General features: G+C 46.6%; 1 protein-coding gene across 1 annotated transcript in view; it reads left to right on the forward strand.

The window, feature by feature from the left end:
* The window catches only part of Gfod1 (glucose-fructose oxidoreductase domain containing 1), an 89571-nt gene extending 76378 nt beyond the window's left edge, over window positions 1-13193 (forward strand). Inside the window, exon 2 of the mRNA XM_013030432.1 lies at window positions 12266-13193. Within this exon, the coding sequence (XP_012885886.1) occupies window positions 12266-13185 (920 nt within the window). The 3' untranslated portion in view covers window positions 13186-13193. The remainder of the gene's footprint in view (window positions 1-12265) is intronic.
* The last annotated feature ends 9632 nt before the right edge of the window (window positions 13194-22825 follow it).

The following is a 22825-nucleotide window of genomic DNA, read 5'->3' on the forward strand; positions in this document are numbered from 1 at the left end:
GATATGAGCTGTGCATGATTGTACAGGCCATACTTTTATACACCAGAGGCATGTACCTGTGTTATACCAGCATCACATAATCATGAGAAAGTATGTCACTGGGTGATAGGGATCTTTGACCTGTGTTATAATATTATGGGGCCACAGTTGTACCTGTTGTTTTGTTACTAAACCACAGTGGGACCTCTGGGCCTCTCTGGTGCTGAAGTCCTCAGGTCAGGAACCATGGTTCTCAAGTACAGAATTAGGAGTGGAAAATACAAAATCCAGCAGCAACCTGGGTTCTCCTTTCATTTCATCCCTTCATGGATGCTGATGGGATTGAATGAGTATACAAAAATCTGTCACTATCAGCCGGGCAGTGGTGGCTAACTCCTGTAATCCTAGCTACTCAGGAGGCTGAGATCTGAGGATTCTGGTTTGAAGCCAGCCCAGGAAGAAAGATCCATGACACTTATCTCCTATTAGCCAGCAAAAAGCCAGAAGTAGAGAGGTAGCTCACGTGGTTGAGCACCAACCCCGAGTGAAAGAGCTAAGCAAGAACTTGAGGCACTGAGTTCAAGTCCCAATACTGGCACCTTCCCCCCACCCCTACCCCTCCAAAAAAAAAGGAGAGAAAAAACAACTTCACTATGACTTTATTCCTTTGTTAATCCTTTGTTAATTCCTTTGTTAGTCACGTTTCACCACCTCTCAGACTGCATTTTACACTGCATTGGATTGTTTTGAGGGGGCACAGACTCACAGAGTGGATTTTTGTGAGTTTGAGTCTGGGCACTACCACCTAGCAGGGTATGAATTTGGCCATGGGCTCATCAGAGTCTGGACGGGCAGTGTGCAAAACGGACAGGTCAGCAGCCTCTGCAGATTCCTGGGAGATGATCATTTATGCAAAGCAGCTTCCCTGGTGCTTGGTAGTAGGGAATGCACCTGCCAATCAATATATGTGAAATATTTGTGTTATTTCCTCCCCAGCCTGGGCACATCAAGCCTTTCTCAGGAGTTATTGATGAGAGGAAGGTAGATGAGACACAGAGAAAGCCAAGCCTGGGCCTCTGTCCTTTCTCTTGGGATCTGGCCCACCTTTGGTGATATCTGCTATGTCTAAGACATTAGTAGAGGTCCTCACTGGCTTGGCCCAAGTCTTGTGCAAAGCTGATGAGTGACCAAGCCCCAGCCAGATCTGCTCCGGTGCTGTACTGTTGCAGAGTCCTTGGAAATCTGCAAGCATTTCTTAGTATGGGAGCATGCTCTGTTCATTACAGTCTTCTTGGGACTCAGTTCCCAGGGGCTGGAGACCTGTTCTGCATCCTGACTGATTCTAGGGCCTTGCCAGGAAGTTGCTAAAACTTAATTTCTAGCCCTTGTTGTCCATAAGATAGGGGAGGCCCTTACCACTGCATCTCACCACAGAGGCCTCTGACTTGTCTTGGGGATTTCTAGGAAGAGCCCAGTGGTCTGGGAGTTCCTGTCTGCACTGTTTGTAGATGGTTGCAAAAGGAAACAAAGTACCAGGACTCTGCCTTAGCAAGTGCCTGGGACAGAGTGGCTGGTCTCTGCCCTCAATGAGCCTTGTTTCAGCTTTGCTTTGTGAAGTGGACTGTCCTCATTTGGTCCCAAGTGGAATAATAGGTCCTGACCCTTTAAGAGGACACAGGAGAAATACAAGTGAGCTGGCTTCAGATCTGCAGAGGGTAGCTTGTTTTTTGGATTAAGGGTAGGAAGCCCTTCTTAAATACCCTCTTATTCTCCATCTACCTCTATCCCCAGGAGTTTTGGGGTGTGTGTGTGTGTGTGTGTGTGTGTGTGTGTGTGTGTGTGTGTGTGTGTGTGTGTGTGTACACGCGCTAAGCTGAGGGCCTGGGTGAGGTCCCATTTCAACCATAGTTCCACTTCTGGCTTTTTGGTGATTAATTGGAGATAAGAGTCTCATGGGCTTTCTTGTTCCAGCTGGCTTCAAACCATGATCCTCAGATCTTAGCCTCCTGTAGTAGGATTACAGGTGAGAGTCATTGATGTTTGGCCTCCATCCCCAGTTTTTGAGGTTCTAAGGCTGTGGGTTCTGTAGATGTCAAGGACATAATTATTACCAAGCGATCCTGAGCCCAGGGAAGATAGTGACATAGACCTATCAAACCATTGGGTACAACTAAAAATGAGGCTGCTGACCTTCAATTTATGGGCAACCTTTACCCAGCCTGGCCCCCCTGTAACTATCCTAGCTAGCTAGTGATGCCAGCAGAGCCTCCCCAGGGGTGTGGGCCTTGTAAACTTGACATTGGCTAATGTGCTGGGGGTAGGTAGGGGAGCGCTATCTGGCGCTCTCATGTGGTTTTTCATTCATGACAGGCCACTGGGACTCAGCTGGGGCCCTGGCAGAGGACATTCCAGGTTCCTTTTTGAATCTGTTACATTTCAGCAGTGACTTTGTTGTTGACCTAGGTGGTTTTCCTTGAAGTGCAATGCCCTATACACTGTGCATTTCCTGCTCTCAGCTGTTGGTTTTGGGAAGCCAGCAGGGCCAGATATCACCTCCGACTCACAGATGCGTTCTAGGCAGGCCTAGAACCACTTAGATTTCCAGTCTGTACCTTCACCACCTCTTGCTGTCACACAATTCCCTGTCACCAACTTCTTTAGAATTATTATGGCCCTGAGAGCTAACCTGGGCTCTTTTCTTTGGATCTGATACTAAGCTCAGCACACATTTCTGACGCAGGGCAGGACCACTGTCATCCCATCCTCTGAGCGCAAGTGTTAGTATTCTAGCTTTTAGCTATTATGGGGCAAAATTGGTCACATTCCCCTAGCCTCTATTTTCCTTTGATATCGAGTCATGTTAGACCTTGGCTGCTCTATTAATAAGCCTCCAGTGTCTCTTTGGTGCCCAAATCAGCCCCTCTGCAAAGGGATCTGGAAAACTTGGAAACCTGTGCTCCCTTCCAGGGTAGTATTTTAATTACCAACAATAGAAACTACAAGGATGATACTTGCAGAGTGGAATTTTGGGAAAGGACATTAGTTCTTCACAGATGTGGTGCAGGGGAGATTGGGAAAGTAGGTTTGGAAAACAAAGAGAAGATAAAAATAACTGGAAACTGGAATGACAGTCCCAATGTCACCAATGACCCCTTCCTGGGTGGCTGGACTCCGTGGTTAGCCCTGGCTGAGCAGGGAGCCACCTCCTAGGTGCCACTGCCACCATAGCAGTGTTGGAACCAGCAGTTGGCTGTCTCTGCAGCGTGGATCAGCTCCTCCTTCTCTTCTTGTTTAAAATCCCACAAACCAGATGTATGCTCATACCTGTACGGAAAAGGCTTCTGGGAAAGCAAGCAAACTGGCTTGGTTCCAACTGTGGGAAACTGTGCCTCCCATCAAAACTTGCTTGTGAGAAGTTTCCCAGCACAGCGCAGAAGATTCAGAGGCTGGAAAACTTACCCAAATGACAAATCTCTGCTACCCACCAGCCCCTTCCACGCCTCCTCCCAACAAATGCAGACACCAATTATTACACTATGGGTTACCTGTCAGTTTCTACCTGTGGTCACTTAGCCACCACCTCCCAAGTGAGGTCATAGACTTGGGACAGTGTCGGCATTGGTGGTAGTGGTGATGTAGGTAATGTAGGTGATGTAGATAAAGACGCTGGGAAAATGTGTTAATAATTATCACCACCTGTCCTGGGGTCTGGTTCCCCTGGGGCCATGGGAGGAGCTTCTCTCTGCTCTAACCATACTGGTTATTTGCGTGGAAAGATGTAAATCAGCTTCTCACAGCGGGTGCATTTGTTCCCACCCCCTCTGATAGAAGGAGGAGCCATTGGTTCTTTGTAAGACTGCCGGGAGCATTGGGCAGGTTTTGTTCCCCCAGGACCTGAGCTCCTGGGCTGCCCTGGGTGGAGTGAGAATGAGCCATATCGGTCCCCCTCCAGCCCCTTGCTTTGTGGAAGTGTTGGTGTGGCACGTCCACTGCCACTCGGTTCTTTCAGCCAGGATGGGTGGCGCCGGTTTGCCACAGGCTGGAGCCCTCAGGGGACTTCTTGTGGTCAGCAGTGAGAACTGTGTCCCCACAATGCCGGCTTGGCTTCCCCAGCCACCGCCCGCCCTGATTAAGCATCTTTCAGTTGCTCCCACCTGTGCAGTGGGATGTGGTGTAAGTAGACAGTCACCCTATCTCCTGCCTCCCACCTCTGGCCCTTGCAAACTCAAGCCTGTGGTCCAGGGAGCCTGAGGGCTTGGGCTTTCTTACAGTAAGCCTTCCCACGTAGCACTGATGCGTTCTAGGAGAATGGATTCATTTCTCTTGTCCATTAAAGAATTAAAAGGCAGGGGTATTTTAAGTGAATGGAAAGCCATGGAAGGAAGTAGCAAAGCCCTTCATCCTGAGAGAGGCCCCAAAGATAAATCCAATGGGGTCCTCTTGGAGGGTATGGGGCTCCTCTCATACCTCCTCCTAGGTTTTGTGCTGATTGTTTGATGGCTTGCACATGGGCTGCTCTGGCTCTTTTCATTGGTGGAGCAGACACCCAGGGCATTATGGGAAGAAGCATTTGAATGGAAACTCAGGGCATTATTATGGGAAGATAGAAGCAGTTGAGCAGGATCCCGGGGCAGTATGAGAACAAGAAACACTGTAATGGAACACATGTTATCAGCAGCGTGTTATGTCTACCACTTTTTAAATTCTTGTCTATCTAACAGTTTCCCTTTTTCTCAATTTCATCTGCATACAGCTCTCTCCTCTAGCTGAACACTAGAAAACAGAACTTGGGGAATCCCAACCCTGAGGTGCACCCCAGACCTGCCACACAATCAGAATCTCTCAGCCTCAACTTCTCCCTTTTGAATAAATGGAGCAAATGGTGCTGGTACAGTGCTAGCATGGGCCCATGGAAAGCTCCCCACACAGAAGGTACAGCCCTGTGCTGTACCTGCTCCTGCTACGACTGCTTAGAGAGAACCAGGTGAGGATACAATTGCCTTGGCAACATAGAGACTAATCATAGGTCTTTAAACCCTGGAGTACCTCACTGAGGCATTCTTTTGGGTGGAGAAAAAAAAAACACAGAAAGAGCTAGAAACACAAGAAGGTTTGAAGAGGAAGCAGACACAAGTCAGAGACCTTGTACTAGCAGGTTCTGGAGATGAGATTCTTCTTTTTTTGAGGGTGGGGGGTAATTTCCCCCAGGTGTTATTCTTGTGACTAATTTTAGGCCAAAAAAAAATCCAAACAAAAACGAGACTCCCTTGACCTAACTAATCTAATCTTGGGAAGTTAGCAGTGGTGGAAGATTCTAGCTGGCAGCACAGGACAAAGAGGGAGAGATGGCAGGAGTGAGGAAGGTTTAACTTGTCGGGTCTATGATTGGCATACAAATGCAAAGCATCAGTATATACTAAGTGGGAAATGAACTATGAAAGTTGGGGCCAGGGACAGGTGGGGAAATTGGGGGAAAGCCAAGGAGGGGATGACACTGTTCAAAAAGCAATGTACTCATTACCTGACTTACGAAATGGTAATTCCTCTGTATAATACGTTAATAATAACAACACACTTCTATTAAAAATGCAGGGTACATGGCATTCAGAGATGCCAGCACAGTGGAAGCTGGTGAGGAGAGAGAGCCTGTCATCCAATCATACAGCACTCCATTTAGCCAATAACTTGCCTGAGCTTGGAAATAGCATGATCTTGTGATATGACCTTATAAAAAGTAAGTCCTCCTGAATTCCTGACCTAGAGCAATGAAACACAGCACACAAGGATTGTTTTAAGCTACTACATTTGTGCTGGCATATTCACCAGTACCCTTGGAAAGAAAACTAGTGCAGCAAAGCTGTGAGGACTGCGGAGAAGCAGAGGTGTCTAACTACAGGTCTAATGATAGAAAACACAGCACAGCTTCAGTTGGTTGTGCTGGAAGCCCTGGGGAAAAATACCAATGTCTCTGGGTCTTTTCCATTTTTTCGAGAGGCACTAAAACCAGACAGGATTATCCTGCTTTTAAGCAGTGTATCAGCTGGGCAAATGTACTTCACTAAAGCCACCCTCTTCACTGAGGGAGGTCCCAGCATTTTCTTTCATTTGTTGTATTACCTGGTGTGAAGTGATGATGGTGGTTCTCTTAGAAGCATTGATCTACAATTAATAATGAGGAGCTAGGGGCTGGGAAGGTGGCTCAGTGGTAGAGCACTTGCCTTGCATGCATGAGGCCCTGGGTTCGATTCCTCAGCATCACATAAGCAAAAAGAAAAAAGCCAGAATTGGCGCTGTGGCTCAAGTGGTAGAGCGCTAGCCTTGAGCTGAAGAGCTGAGGGACAGTGCCCAGAATTCAGGCCCCACGACCGGACCCAAAAATAAATAAAATAATGAGGTGCTAGAGTTTTTTGTTGGGACTGTGTGGGGGCTTTGGGATTCCACAGGAAGCTCCTCCTCTTCCTGGTTATGTGATAGGTACTTCCCTTCCTTCTTCCCTCCCTCCCTTCCTTCCTTGAACTCAAGGCCTTGCACTTGCTAGGCAGGTGCTCTACTACTTGAGCCATATCCCCAGCCTGGTTCTTGTTTTGGATAGTCTCTCTTCCCCCCACCTCCCAAGACTGGTCCACTGAAGTTTTTACTCATGTCTCCCACATAGCTAGGATTCTAGATATATACTACAACACCTGGACTATTGACATAGGGTCTCCTTTTTTGCTTGGGTGGGTCTTGAACCATGACCCTCCCTATTTCTACCTCCTGGAAAGTGTACTTGTCTTTTTTCCTGAGCAGCCAAGCTATGCCTGTCTCTTGCTAAATGGGTGGGTTGGGAATGGAACTGTAGTCCCAAATAGTATTCTCACGTCCAGCTCTACCATTTCCATGTTTCTTTTAAGTAGATCAGTCCGTCTTATTTGACTTTGGTGGACTAATGGATCCGTATTCCACCCTTTGTCCATTCGTTACAGGAGGTTCCTACTTCTGTGGAGAAAGTTGTGGGCCTAGCTTTGAATCCTGGCCTGTTCAGGTGTGAAGTGGTCTTAGCTTCTCCGTGCCATAATTCCAGTTATTTGAGATAATGAGTTTGACCCCAGTGTGGAACAAAGTTAGCATGAGACCCAACCCAAAGAGCAACTACAAACAAAACACAGCTAAAGAGAGAGAGTGCTTACCCAGCATGTTCAAGGCCCTGAGTTCAATCCCAGTACCTTTCTTCCTCCCCCAAATTAAAAACTAGAGCTGCTCCCTAGCGTAGCGATCCCTGAAGTATCATTTGGGAGCACTGCAGCATTGTCTTCCTGCCCAGGGCAAGTCTGCAGGAGACAAAGCCCTCTGGGCAAGTGGCCTATGTCCCAGGTAGGTGAGCCTGTGCAGCCCTTTCCTGCCCTGTAAGGTAGAAGGGGGGGGGGGAGGAGAGGGTTGAGAGGTGGGCGGTGCCTGTGGAGGACAGAGGCCTGGATGGAGTGACAGCAGTGGCCAGTGTTCATGCAGCTGTGTGAGGACTTACAGAAGCCACGTGAACTCCTACACACAGAGATGGCTTCAGTCCTGGGGGATGGACCAGAAAGACCTTCACTGGGCGGGATAGGGATGGCTCTCAAAGGGCCTAGATCTAGAAAAGCCCTTTACCTCTATTTTAGTGCAATTGCGACTGTCAGGGTTGTCAGCCTTGCCCACTTCCTTTCAGTGGCTGTGACCTCTTTCAGAGGCTAGTGCTGTGACAAAGGAGCTGACCCAATTCCATCTCAAGTTCAAAATTAGGGTAGAAACTTAAGTTCCTTTGGGACTTGGCATGTTACCAGCTGAGGCCCCCACCCTCCGTGCCCTGGATTCTGCTCTCCCCTGAGCTCTCTGGCCTCCTGCACTGCACAGGTGTGTGGAGCCGGCAGGAATGGGAGCATGAAGCTCTGGGTGACACAGGCACCCAGCCAGCCTTAGGACAGGATCATCAGAGGCAGGGAGAGCAAAACGTTGAGACCAGGCAAGCTCAGAAGTGAGAAGATCTGAGTTCAAGGTCCAGCTTGAGGTCTCACTGAGTTGTGGATCCAGGAAAAGTTGCGCATCCTCTCCAAGGCCCATCCATAAGGTGGGAATCGTATTGGTGTCTGCCTGATAGGGTGACTAAACAAAAAAACCCCAAAACCTATGTCTGTAAATGCTCAGTCCTTGTGGCAGGCTGTGGGTGCACAGAAAGGGTTAGTTGCTATTTGAAGCTGTGTCATTATGACAGGGAGCTCTCTGCTTTCGAGATGGAGACTGAAGATCTAGCTTTATCTCTAGGGTGGCACTTCTAGTTTACATTGAGGAGGGATGGGGCATAGCCATGTCTGCCAGGTGCTGTAACCTCCAAGAGATGAGGAAAGGGAAAGCTGAGTCTGTCATTCAGGGTGCAGCATGATGAGGTTACAAGCAACCCTGTCTGTTCATACACAGTACCCACTTCTGTCTGCTAAAACCAGGGGGTTTCTTGGACTTACTGTGTTTCTCAAGTTCAAACCCAATTCTGCTTAATCTCTCTTGAGCCATATTCTTTTTTTTACAAGTTTAATGAATCTGTCTCTGAGAAAATTACACCCCAAGATATACGCAGGTTTTTTTTCTTTTCTTTTATAAAAGTGGTACAGAAATGTTACAGTTTCATAAGTCAGGTAATGAATACATTTCTTTTTGGACAGTGTCACCCCTTCCTTCACTCTCTATACAAGATTTCTGTCAACAGTTCAGCTTTATGTAGTTTCTCAGATTCCAGATTAAGCATCTTGTTTTGGACCATTTTCTTCTAACGGGACATCATCTAATGTCTGAATAGGCATCTGAACTCCGAATCTGTTTCAGAACCCAGCGGAAAGGTCACCTCAGGTAGAGATAACAAAATCGGTTTGGCAGCCCCCTCCTCCGTGGTCTCCCTGATTGGTTATCCTCTTAATTTGCATGATCTGATTGGTCATCCTTCTCTTAGATTTGCATGCTGTAATCACCCAGATCCTGGTTGCTCTCTTCTAAACTAGCTCCTTATTTTTCTCACTTGTTTGTCGCTCCTTTTGCTTATGAGGGTGAAAGGACAGCATATAATGAAGGTAAAAGACCTCCCTGCTTGAAATGTCGAGGCTAGAAACCTTTTTCTGTAAGTGTGGGAGGAGAAACTCAGAATTCCTATCAGATGTGCCATCTTTCAGGGGCTATGCCGGTCTCTGGGGACAGCTACAAGCCACCAGAGGACCAGATTGACTTAGCTTGCCAAAGATAAAGGGCTGTCAACAGGAGTTGGATAAGCAGGAGGCGCCACAGGAAGAGTCTCAGCAGGGTTAGATCCAGCGTGTGTAAGCGCGATGCCCTGGCAGGATGGAGGCTTTGAAGTTCCAGGCCATTCTATTAGGAAATACCTATGGCATCTGGGTAGTCACCAGCCTCCAGGTACCCAGGGCTGAACTGGTTGATCAGGGCAGCTGAGGCATCTGCTGTGTTGGAGAGCAGAGAGCTCTGGGTTGTTCTGGAGAGCTGTCTGTGGGAACGCCTTGCCCAGCTCCTGGGGGAAGGGCAGCCTGTGCATGGAGTATCAGGGCAATAGAAGCCCCGGTCTCCTGGTCGTTGGATAGATTGGAACCAGCAATTTGCCACAAGATAACCAACCTGAGTTTGGGGGAGCAGCAGGCTGAGGTTCCTTTCCCTCCTTGAGCACAGAATCCTCAGGAGGCGAAAGGGATCTTTAGTTCAAATACACAAAATAGGCTCTGGAGTAAGCCAACCTGCTTCTGAAATACTGACTGATGAGGTACTGGGATTTGGTTTCAGGGCCTTATGCTTGCTAGGCAGGTGCTCTACCTCTTTGCACAACATTCCCAGCCTTTTCTGCCTTAGTTTTCAGAGAGGGTCTTCTTTTTGTTTGGCTGGCTTCTGGCCATGACCCTTCTACTGTCACACAACACCACACACCAGTTTTTGGTTGAGACAAAAGTCTCAATAACTTTGCCTTGGCTGGCTTCAAACGGCAAAACCTTCCAGCTCCATGTTCTGCGTAGCCAGGAGGACAGGGGTGCACGACCACAGCCAACCCCTGACATTCATTTTAAAACTTCTGACAAAGAGCAAAGCACTCTGCCTTGCAGGTGAAACTTTGCCTTCCTGTCTGGCTCACATGGCTCCCAACTTCAGCCCCATGAGGAGGTGGGAAGGTATCTAGCTCTCATTTAATGTTTGTGACTCCATAGCTCTGACTTTAGTTACCGATGAGGGGTTCTTGTCTGAAAAAAAAGGGAGTTTCAAGCCCAAAGGATCCCCAAAGTGCTCTCCCCTTTCTGCAAAGTGATCTAAGGCAGAGGAGGATTCTGAAGGCTTCCATAGAAGGGAGGTTCTGTCCAGTTCTCAGCCACTCACCCAAGGCCATCTTGTGGACAAATGAGGCAACATCCCCAAGACACCGTTTCTAGGTTCAGGGAGTAGGAAGATGATGGCTCCCAGCCCTAGGGGGCAAACAGGATAACCAACATCTATGAGTGCCTAGAATGCTGGCCTGTTGCTCTCCATCCCTGTAAGAACCCCATTTTTCAGAGACTTTTCCCCCTCCTATATTCTGTTTTACATTCTGTGTATTTGGCATGAAATGGGACCCACCATTCCCAGGTCCTTGCTTAGTCCTCTGGATCGTGTTTCTGCGAGAAACACCTTTGCTTTGCTTGAAGCCCCAAAGGTGCTGATCTTCAGCCTTGGAACAAGGATGCCCCATTTTGCTCCACGGGAGTAGAAATGTGAAATCTGCTTGCTTACAAGGGTCAGCTCTCCAGGGCTCAAGGACTGGGATAGGTGCATGCTGGCTGGGGCCTATTAGTCACTATGAACATCGTCATCCTTCAAAGACTTTCCTGTCTCATCTATTTTTGTTCTCTTTAGTTGTGCAAAGGGGTTTCATTTCAACATGGCACTTTGTGAGTACAGTGTATCTTGTTTATAATTTTGGAAATTATGCAAAAACTTGAAGAAAATAAAAATCTTAGGGCTAGTGGTCTATAGCTTGGTGATAAAATTCTTGGCTTAGCTTGTGCAAGGCCCTGGGGTCCCATCCACAGGTCCTACTGAATCAGTCATAATCCTTCTAATCAGAGTAAACCACTACAAATACTTGAGGTATCGCCCTGCATGTTTCCTTTGTCTCTTTAGGGGAGTTGAGCTCATAGTGAGTGTATCATGGAGTCAGCCCTTTCACGCACATTACATCAGTCATCTTGCTCACTTTAGTCTTTTTTTTTTTTTTTTGGTTGGCCATGGGGCTTGAACTCTGGGCCTGGGCGCTGTCCCTCAGCTCTTCAGCTCAAGGCGATCGCTCTACCACTTGAGCTACAGCGCCACTTCCGGTTTTCTGGTGGTTTATTGGAGATAGGAATCTCATGGTCTCTCTTGCCTGGGCTGGCTTTGAACCGCGATCCTCAGATCTCAGCCTCCTGAGTAGCTAGGATTACAAGTGTGAATCACCGGCACTCTGTATATACTTCCAATAAACACTGTATATGTGTGTATATATATATATATGTGTGTATATTATACACATATACATGTATGTGTGTATATTAAACACATATACATGTATAACACATATGTACATGTGTATACAATATATATACATATATATACATACATATACACATATATACATACAGCAAGTATTTTAAAATATCTTACATGAGCCACAATCCAGCCCTATTTCCTATACATTTATATAGAAATAGCAAAGGAAGTATTTTTTTTTTGGTTCCAGTTGTGGGGCCTGAACTCTGGGCCTGGGCGCTGTCCCTCAGCTCTTCAGCTCAAGGCTAGCGCTCTACCACTTGAACCACAGTGCCACTTCTGGCTTTTTTCTTTTTGCTTATGTGGTGCTGAGGAATCGAACCCAGGGCCTCAGGCATGCGAGGCAAGCGCTGTACCACTAAGCCACCTTCCCAGCCCCCAAAGGAAGTATTTTATATCATTAAATTATTCATTTATTTCCAAAATGTGGAGCTATATTAATATACCTAAGGAAACCTATTTAAATCAATACCAACGGCTTAATAATGAATTCAGTTTACATATTTAAAGACCACCAAAATGTGTGAGATGTATACAGACAGACAGACATCCATATGTGCACACACATACATCGGATGGACGGATATGTATCAAGTATTAGAGGGCGTGAAATGGTTCCCAACCTAGTAGCATCCAGCCGGGTTGCGGCTGCGCCCCGGCGGCCACAGCGCCCCCTGCCGCCCGCTCCCGGCACGCCGCACTCACCTGCTGCTCTCGCTCCCGCCCGCAGGTATTGGCAAGAACGTCATCTGCGACCGCACGGCCACCCCGCTGGACGCCTTCCGCATGATGTCGGCGGCCCACTACTACCCCAAGCTCATGAGCATCATGGGCAACGTGCTGCGCTTCCTGCCCGCCTTCGTGCGCATGAAGCAGCTGATCGAGGAGGGCTACGTGGGCGAGCTGCTGGTGTGCGAGGTGCAGGTGCACAGCGGCAGCCTGCTGGGCAAGAAGTACAACTGGAGCTGCGACGACCTGATGGGCGGCGGCGGCCTGCACTCGGTGGGCACCTACATCATCGACCTGCTCACCTTCCTCACCGGCCAGAAGGCCGTCAAGGTCCACGGGCTGCTCAAGACCTTCGTCAAGCAGACGGACCACATCAAGGGCATCCGCCAGATCACCAGCGACGACTTCTGCACCTTCCAGATGGTGCTGGAGGGCGGCGTGTGCTGCACGGTCACGCTCAACTTCAATGTGCCCGGGGAGTTCAAGCAGGACGTGACCGTGGTGGGCTCGGCGGGGCGCCTGCTGGCCGTGGGCACCGACCTGTACGGGCAGCGCAACAGCGCGCCTGCGCAGGAGCTGCTGCTCCAGGACGCCACGTCCGTGAGCAACTCCCGGCTGCCCGAGAAGGCCTTCAGCGACATCCCCTCGCCCTACCTGCTGGGCACCATGAAGATGATGCAGGCCGTGCGTCAGGCCTTCCAGGACCAGGACGATCGGCGCACGTGGGACGGGCGGCCCCTCACCATGGCCGCCACCTTCGATGACTGCCTGTATGCGCTGTGCGTGGTGGACACCATCAAGAGGTCCAGCCAGACGGGCGAGTGGCAGAACATTGCGATCATGACTGAGGAGCCGGAGCTGAGCCCTGCCTATCTCATCAGCGAGGCCATGCGTCGCAGTAGGATGTCGCTCTACTGTTAGACCTTGTGGGGAGGCGGAGGAAGGAATCAAGCCTTCTGCCAGGGGGCCCCAAAGAGAGGATGTGTATAGGGAAGGAGGGGGGGTAGCCGGAAAGGTGAACCCCAGATAAAAGATCCCAGTCAAGAGTGTGGGTGAGCCAGCTGGTGGTGACTCAAGCCTGTAATCCTAGCTACTCCGGAGGTGGCCCTCTGAGGATCACTTAGATCAGGGGTTCAAAGCAGGGAAGGTCCTTGAGATTCTTACCTCCAGTGAACCACCAAAATACCTGGAAGAGGAGCTGTGGCTAGAGCACCAGCCTTGAGTGAAAAACAAAACAAAAAAAAAAACACCTAAATGACATCACTCAGGCCCAGAGCTTAAGTCCCAGAATCCTCACACACAAAAAAATGGGGTTGGGCTGAGTTCAGGGCCTAGGAATATTAGTTCTCCCCTTCCCCCTCCCTCCATTCTGGGTTTCACATGAGAGGAAGCAGATTTAACACCCTCTCCTTTTCTGGGCTTTTACTGTGAGAAGCCAGGAGGGGCTGGATTCCCTCCCTACCTCATCCACCCACACATGGTAGCCTCCCTTCCCTTGCTAGCCCAATAGCCCTACAAGGTCAAGGCTCTGTCTCAGACAGTAGGCTCACTGGAGGCCAGCTTCCCTCCACACCCCCCCTCCCAGACACTTTTCCTCCCATGCCCACATAAACTTGTTAGTCTAGGGAGAGCTGGGGGGGGGGGAGTTGAACTAGTGACAAAGTTTGAGTTCCAGAAAGCAAATTTTTGTTCTACTTGAAGTGTCTGCAGGAAAAAAAAAAATAGTTGCAGAGTGTACAGCTTCCTGGATGGTCTTCCTCTAGGAACCAAGGCTGTGTATAACCAGCTCCTAGCCCTTTACCTGGTGCCTTAGGGGAATGTTACTAATGGCAAAGGAAGAGAGCAAACACACTTCATCAAAATAGGTGTGAAAGATAAGCTGTCCCTCTGGGATTGTCAAAAACAGGAGCCACCCCAGAGGAAGGGACTATGGAGCATAGCAGAGGCCCCACGCTGAAGTGTCAAGGTGGCCCTGCCCTATGCTTCAGGCAGCCCTGGGGACACCTCCTCCCCCCATTCAGTATGGACTTGACTGCAGAGTTCTGTGCTGTCCTCCAGGACTGCGGGACAGAGCATGCTCCTGAACAGAAGGGAAAATGAGTCCAGTCTCAGAGTTGCTTTGGACTCTACCATCCCCACTCTTACCCAGCTAGGGAAGGCTGTTCAGGAATCTCAGCCAGAAGCCTCTTCCCTTAAGACAAATAGTTAAGGCTCCTTCCCTCACATTGGTCATGACTCTTGGGATTCTGACGCCTGAAAGTTTTTTAAGTATTAAGCAAAACAAAAGGATAATAAACACATTTTAGTATCATGAGCATGAGTTCAGAGCCCTCTGAACTCCCTCTGAGAGGAAAATGGACAGCAGACGAGTCAAATGTAGAAAACATCTTTGGCTGGCTCCCTGTCTGTCTTGTCTTTTTACTCTATTTTCAGAGCTTACATTATGGAGACAGCTAACCATAAGCTCAGCACTGACTGAGCCAAAAGGGAAAAAGCCAGCCACATACAGATACAGACACACATTTGTAAACGCTGCCATCAAATACCACTTAAATCATTTTGAAATATTCAAGTCTGCTCTCGAAAGAAAGACTAAGTGTGTTTTGAAAATGGGGAAATTATCTTTGCTCCCACCCTTTCAGCTCCCATAAGGCATTTACTTGCAAAGCTGGAGGTAGACTATTCCTTGTGAATCTAGCTTTAATCACAGACTCCCTGAAGTCAAACCAGTGTTTTTGGCCTGCAACTGAGATTTAACATTTTCAAGTATCTGGCGGTAGAAAGGAAGAGCCCATCCCCCAGTCTCAGAGTAGGAAACATGAAAATAGTCCAGCAGTCAGGCATGTCCTCCATTGTTCAGCCTGGAGCAGTACTCTCAAGGCCCTGGCTAGAACTGCAGCCATGGAAGGTCCAAACACCAGGGGTGTGATGGTGGACATTTTCCTAGTATAAAGAAGTAGGAACTGATTTGCTGAAAATCACACTACTTCCTGGTGTCCTATATGGGCCCTATTGGTTGACACACTTCATGGATAGCACTCCACATTTATAGCTTATCCAGTTCAAAACTGGAGATTTGATAGACTGGACATCTTCCAGTACTAGTTTGTGCAGAGGGCCGGGTGGTAGACTGCTTGGATTCCCAGTCTCTTTTCCTCTGGGAAAGAAGCTTTTGTGGAAACTGAGGGTTTTTTTTTTCCCTAGCAATCCCAAAAGGTTGTCATGAAGAATGAAGGGATAGAAAACTAGAAGACTCCACGGGGCTCACTTTTCTAAGTTATTTCTAATGTATTCTTGGAGTCTGATTTTTATATTTCTGTATTTAACCATGATACTTGAGAGTTTATTTTTCCTTCCAAAGGCCTCTGAGTTCTGTGATAAATATTCAGGATCGAAAACAAAAAAAAATGCATTTGAGGCCAGGGGGATATAGGAAGAGTATATATTCTTTAAAGAAGCATGGGAAACTACCTTAGTAAGTATACTCAAACTTTACTGAAATGCATGTTGTAGGTAGATGTAGGCACAAGAGGTAGACAAGACCTAGGTAGCTTATTGCTTAACTATTAAGAGACTTCTTGAGTGGGCTTCTACCCTTGGCTAAGCATGCACTGTGAAGCTGAGATCTCAAGTTACCAGCCAGATCTTATAGAAAGGACGTTCATTCAGCCTAGTACCCTCACAGCTGGGTACTACCTGCTGACTGACCAAGGACCAAGTCCCAGCATTAATCCACCCCCTTCCTCCCATGATCTATTTCAAGGGCCTAATGTAACTGACCTGGCACATTGAGGACTTCCCATTCGGTTTAACCTTGCATATCATCCCCCCCCCCAGCATTGTGTGGATGCCACTGGTTGTCTGTCCTAAAGTCCAGGTTCTCAGAAAGATTGTAGGTCAAGGTCTTACCAGGTATCCACAGGGAAAAATCCTGGTTGTTGGGAAAGTTTAGTCTTTTCTGGAGAACCTGTGGCGACCATCAGTTTCTTTAAGACTTCTCCCCTCTATGGGAAGATTACATTGTTGCATACTCCAATACACCTGAGTTTCCTAGAAGCAGATACCATGTCCTTTGTTGCCTGCATACACTCTCGGGGCCATCTTGGCTCATTCTAGGACTTATCCACTGGGTGCAGGGGGTTTAAGTCCAATTGCTTGCTTAAACCATAAAAGAACACCTGGTAATAATTGGGTTTGCTCATTCCCTTTTATACACAAGAAAGTTGCTTGCCCAAAGTCATCCATCTAGTAAGCAAAAGTGGGCTCCGTTGAATCACAAACCTCCAAACCTCCATTTGTGCTTATGCTCTTCCTGCCCTACAGAAAAAGCCTTCCCTATCCAGCCCTGTGGGGGGAGCCATCAGTTCCCCAGGAAGTAACTATGTGTTGAAAAGACTGAGACCCACAGCTCCACTCAACCACAGATACCACAGTTCCTGGTGAACACGTCGACACCCTATTTGATGTTCATCCAGGAAGTCATTAGTGCTGCAAATAGAAGTAGTCCATTTTCCTTCCCCTTCCAAATGGAAATAACACTCAGCTTCTTTTCAAATGGAATTCCTAAGTTGGGTTTTGATTGTAGGTGAGGCAGTTACCCTCAGAGTTGGGGATTTCTAAAACGTGGCTGGCCAACGATTAGCTGGCCTTGGAACTTGCTGGGAGTGGGTGGCTGGGCCGGGAAGGAGGTATTGAGGGCAATATAGTAATTGGTCTTTCTCAGGGAGTGGGGCTTTTATGGTTCATTTGTTAGTGACATGGACTTGAGCTGTGCATTTGTACTGTCCTGCTCTCCTCTGCATTCCTGCTCTCATGGCTGCAGCTTTTGAATTTGACCTGGGATGATAAGCTAAGTTTCTGATCTCTTTTACTTTGGTGGATATAGGAGATGAAATCAGTTATTGATATTCTTGGGCAGAGAGTCAATCCAAAGTGACTTCAGAGTATAAGATAGTCGAATCCTTTCCTCTTATATCCTAGAGAGGACAAGTGATATAGCCCAGGCTATGGTTTTCTGATTCTAAAATCTTACACTGCCTCACTCAGCATGAAGTTGAAATTAGAATCTAGACCTAAATTGGATCCTCTGAGCTGTGGCCAAGTAATATTTTTTAAAGATGAACTCAATTATGTCTTGAATGTACTTAGAAAACTAGTTGTTTAATTTTTTCCCCCATTATAACTATAATGTGAACAATGGTCTCTTTGTTGTCTTATGTAGCAAGGATGTGAGACATGAATTCAGGTTTCCATCTTTGGAATTTGCTACGGTCTACTCTACTTCAATCCCTCTGCCTACTCCATGGCTCCAACAGGACTTAGGTTTCAGCCTCTGACTCCACCCACTGCCTACTTTCTTTAGCCATCAAGAGCCCTAGAGTTTGCTGGGTAGAAGCCATGCCATTGGAGAGTTGGTTGGAAAAACATCAACGAGCAAGAATCCCATTATTTCACTTCCCTTTGGGGAGAGGGAGGAAGGCAATGAAAGAAAAGTTGTGTAAGTCTGCAGTGTGGTTCCACAATGTTTATTGGCAATGGAAATGCCATGCTGCTTCCTTACCCTGGGCAGAGGAACCAGCAGAGAGCTCTGAGTATTAGGGGACAGTCCAGATGAGCTGGAGCTGCTGGGATGTCTCTCCTGCAGAGAAAAGACCACCTGTGCTGCTCTGAAAGCGATGGGTCCAACAACGATGGGAGTCTGGTTGGGAAGCAGCACTGTGGGAATAGACAATAATAGCCTACTGGCCCTTTTCTCCCCTGCATCCGAGTCCTTATTTGCTGGGGCCCTTAAGAGCAGCTATCAAAGCATCCGGCTCTCTCTCCTAGCTCCTGAAATATTGCACTACTGAATACTCTTGAATCTGCTGCAGCCCTTTCTGTTTACACCAGCAGTGAATAGAGCGATAAAAAGAACATGCCATATGCAATGTGTTTCGTGCTTAGTGCAACAATCAAAGCTCACCCGGGCAGGTGTAGCAGAGAGTACACAGATGACCCTGGAGTCTTAATGTCATTGTATCTCTCCTGTCCCACCCAGCTCTCTGCTGACCCATGCAGCCACTACAAGGGCTAAATTACGGATTGAGCCCACTGGTTTCTCCTCATAAATGCAATGACTTATTTGTGATCCTGAGTCTAATCCCAGGCTTGGAAGCATAAGCTCATGATCTACTCCTTTATTCTGCCCCGTGCCTTGCCCAGGGGAGGGAGACATTTCTAGCAATCATGGCTTTCTTTTGCTGCCTGGTGCTTTTGTAGTACTTCATTTGTTTTGTGTATGTGTGTGAGCAGTCTTTTTTTTTTTTTTATTGAAATTGCATTAGTTGGTTTGTCAAGAATATATTTATTGTGTTTGACAAAACATGAGTATATGTATATGTGTATGTATAAAACCAAACATATATATATATATATAAAGTCAAGGCATGTATACTAGATATTTTAAAGTTATTTATCAAGAGGGAAAAAAAGATGTGTGTTATAAAACAGAGTCTATATTTTATATATCATGTAGATAGTAAAAATAGCTTATAAATTATAGAAGGTTTTGGTTTTCTGTTTTTATTATCAAAGCAAAAAGAAAAAGAAAAAAAGTATGGGGTTGGGGGTGTATGCAACTGTTCTTAAAGGCCAAACTACTGTGGGAGCTGAGAGGTGGCCCTCTCTGCTAAGCTCCAGCAGACCAGGGTCTGCTGGTCCAGCTCTTGGTAACCATGGTTACCTGTGTGATGCTCAGGGCCAGGGGTTCACTTTGCTCATCAGAGCCCTGTGCCGCTCAAATGCAGCTTCTGGCTGCTCACCATAATTTGTGTTCATGGGATAAAGATGGTAAATAAAGGCTTCAAAGAAGATAAAATTCAACTCAGTCTCATTTTTTCCAGACTTCGATGCTTATGGTTTACTTCCTGCCTAGTGTGTTGGATGGATTTGTAGCAGGAAAGGAGTACACTGGAGAGGGGAAGATGGTCAAATGTCAGCAACACCCAAGACCTTGAACCATGGGAATCAACTGACCTTCCCCTTAATTGGGGATTACTGCATGTGAGCCCTGGAGGCACTTTAGAGGCATCTCATTCAAATCTTCATTTTGGAAGTGTTGAAACAGAAGGAAAATAATCTGCCTAAGGCTTCTTGGTGTGTGTGTGTGTGTGTGTATGTGAGTGTGTGAGTGAGTGAGTGAGAGGGTGGGGAGAGGGACAGAGAGGGAGATGGAGAGGGAGAGAAAGAGGAGGGAGAGAGAGGAGGGAGGGAGAGAGAGGGAGAAAGAAGGAGAGAGAGGGAGAGAGAGAGAGAGAGAGAGAGAGAGAAGCTAATTTTAGCATTTTCTATTTGAATACTTTGCCAAGGGGTGGGGAACCTTTTTTTTCTCAAAGGACCATTTAGATACTTATAAAATCATCTGCAGGCCACACAAAATTATCAATATAAGCAGATGGCCACAGGTAGCTAATGCAAAGTCCAGTCATGTACCACGAAGCCACCTATCCTCCACCTCTGTCACACCAAGTTCTGAAAGACCTTCTGACACATTCACTTGACATTTAAAAGACTATCTTTGCTTACTTCTTTCTTAGCAGTGGTTAAGGGCAGCCAATGTGGACTGAGCAAGCTCACTTGAAGTTTTCATAGCGTGGGGTCTCATGGATGAGTTGCTTTCCACTCTCTGCTGATGTTATCCAATACACACAAGCATTTTGTCTGCACCAGGCCTGCCCTTTACTTAGATAAAAAAAAATAAGACATAATTCTACCATGCCAGAAATCTCATTATTCATTCCTTCATGAGCAGGTCCTGATAAATCATTGAAAAATGCAGTAAATCTGCATCCACACAAGATTAGTCCCGTGTACACATAACAGTCTCTCATCCCTCACAACAAGGCAGGACTTAAAAGGCAAGACAGGAGTACTTTGTCAAAGTTAGAAATGCCATGGGTCCAAATATGAAGCATTGTCGGGATAGGATTCCATTCTCCCATTTCTTTCAGCAAAGTTACCTGGGAACCAACACACAATGGAGGTTGTCAATCTCCTGCTCATTTTAAACCTAGAACAAGCTATTCTTCATAGGGTTGGGCATCTCTTTGCAATAATGATTCCTTCCAACTCGGTAAATGGTAGGTTATACAGGCTGAACATTCTTAAATCTGAAAATCTGAAATCCAGAATGCTCTGAAACCTGAAAATTTTTGAGAGCCATCATAATATTTAAAAGGTTTTGAGAGCTGGGTGCTGGTGGCTCACACCTGTTATCCTAGCTACTCGGGAGGCTGAGATCTGAGGATCACGGTTCAAAGTCAGTCTGGGCAGGAAAATCTGTGAGGCTCTTATCTCCAGTTAGCCACCAGAAAACCGGAAATGGGGCTGTGGCTCAAAATGGTGGAGTACTAGCTAGCCTTGAGTGAAAAAGCTCAGGGACAGTACCCATGACTGACGAAAAACAAAATGGTTTTGAATTTTGGAGCAGTTTAAGACTTTGGATTTTCAGATTAGGGCTGCTTAATCAGTACATATTCCAAAAATCTAAAAAATAAGTTGCTCAAATGTAAATGTCTTTAAGTCCCAAACATTTGGATAAAGAATATGGAGTCTGTACTGCCTTCTCCTAAGCCATGGAATGGGATCAGCACCATGTTAAATCTCAAAACTCACTCCTAACTGCTGCCCTCCATGGAAGAGCCACAGTTGCACAGCAAAAACATTCTGGTTGTTCTTTGCTGCTCAGATGAGATTTCTCTGTATCCTCCCATGCTGTCTACTCAACCACCTTCCAGTTTCATTTCCTGCTGCCTGTCTTTCATGCATTTTTACACCTACTGTAACAAGTCAGGGTGATTTTTCTTTTTAAAAAGTGACTGCCACAATTTTTTATGAGAATGAGTTACATATGTACAAAGTATGCAGAATTTTTTTTATAGAAATAGAATTTAAAACACTTCATCACATTTTAAGTAGTCAGGTTCCATTTCATTACTCCATAGCTACCTCATTCTTCCCTAAGGAAAGAAGAGCCCTTTGTCTGGATACTTCTTGGCTCTGTCCCAGCTCCTACTGGAAGGTTGTCCAAGAAGTGTAGAGGAAAAAGGCCCATCACTCCAGAGTCGGTGTTGAGTTACATACAACCAGATAGACAGTGCTGGAACTCACTTGAGCCAAAACTACCACAGAAGACTAATGCAAGTTGAAACCATTCAAAATAGTTTGTCCTGTTCATTCAAGCTTAGGCTTCTTTGCGAATCTTATCTCTGAGTCTCCATCTGCTGAGGAAATTCCTGAGAGATGACTTGAACTATGACAGTTTATGGAACATTACTGTGGCCCAACCACAGGTCTTCAAGATAAATGCCACCATATTTGGCTAGTTGTTGGGTTTCTTCTAAAATGCCTTACTCACTATGGAAATACCTTTCTCTCCTATTTCATTCAAATTCAGGTCACCTTGGATCAAATCAAGTTTTTTTTTCCTTTAGCTACCTGTGAAAATGAGGCAATTGCAGTCATTCCAGGATCTTCTATACATACCCAGATCTATAGATGCTCAGATCCCATATAAATTGGACTAAGAACTACACATATTTCCCCATATACTTTAAAACATCTCTAGATGACTTATAATACTTAAAACCATGTAAGCACTTTGTCTATAGTTGTTATACTTTTAGGGTTGGGAATATAACAGGGAGTGTCAAGAGTTATTTGTATATTCATAAAATCATTATAGGTCACACAAAGCCATCAATCCAGGCAGATGGCTGCAGATAGCCAATGGGAAGTATACAAGAAGTATCCATATCTGTTCCACGGAGCACTAAATAATTCCACCAGCTGTCTATAGCCCACAGACCTGAAGTTCCCCACCCTGGAGGGAATGATGTCAAGAAGAAAGGCTGCAATGCTTGTTTTTGATTTTTTTTTTGTTGGTTGTAGGGCCTGAATTCTGGGCCTGGGTGCCGTCCCTCAGCTCTTCAGCTCAAGGCTAACACTCTACCACTTGAGCTACAGCACTACTTCTGCCTGTTTCTGCTTATGTGGTACTGAGGAATCTAACCCAGGGCCTCATGCATGCAAGGCAAGCACACTACCACTGAGCCACCTTCCCAGCCCTTGTTTTGGATATTTGCACTGTTGGTCCATTGGATCTGGAGATGCAGAGCCTGTAGATATGGATGGCCTTCTACAGGAAGCTGAATTCAGTTTTGATCATGAAGGAGGCTCTGTCCTAGAATCACAACCTGGAATCGACATATCTATGGGTCCCATTGTCTCTGATCCTTTCATTATTGGTTATCAGTGCCCTAGGAAGGAGGACCTCTAAGTAGGCCTTGTGTGACAGTAGCTGATGGATAGGCCCTGTGTGAAAAGCCCAGAGCTGTAAGCTTAGTCTTTTACACTCCCAAGTCATGATCTCTCTTAGATAAAAGGGTCTTTATTAGGTCAAGGTCAAGGTAAGGCTGTCTGAGATTCCCTTGGGAATTAAAGAATCATTCCAGCTTCCCCAGAAACAAAGACCAAGAAGGTATTAATAGCTAATGAAATCCCAGGGCAGGAAGGAAGACCAGAG

This window comes from Dipodomys ordii, unplaced genomic scaffold, assembly GCF_000151885.1.
Source record: "Dipodomys ordii isolate 6190 unplaced genomic scaffold, Dord_2.0 Scaffold130, whole genome shotgun sequence".
In the NCBI taxonomy this organism is placed as follows: Eukaryota; Metazoa; Chordata; class Mammalia; order Rodentia; family Heteromyidae; genus Dipodomys; species Dipodomys ordii.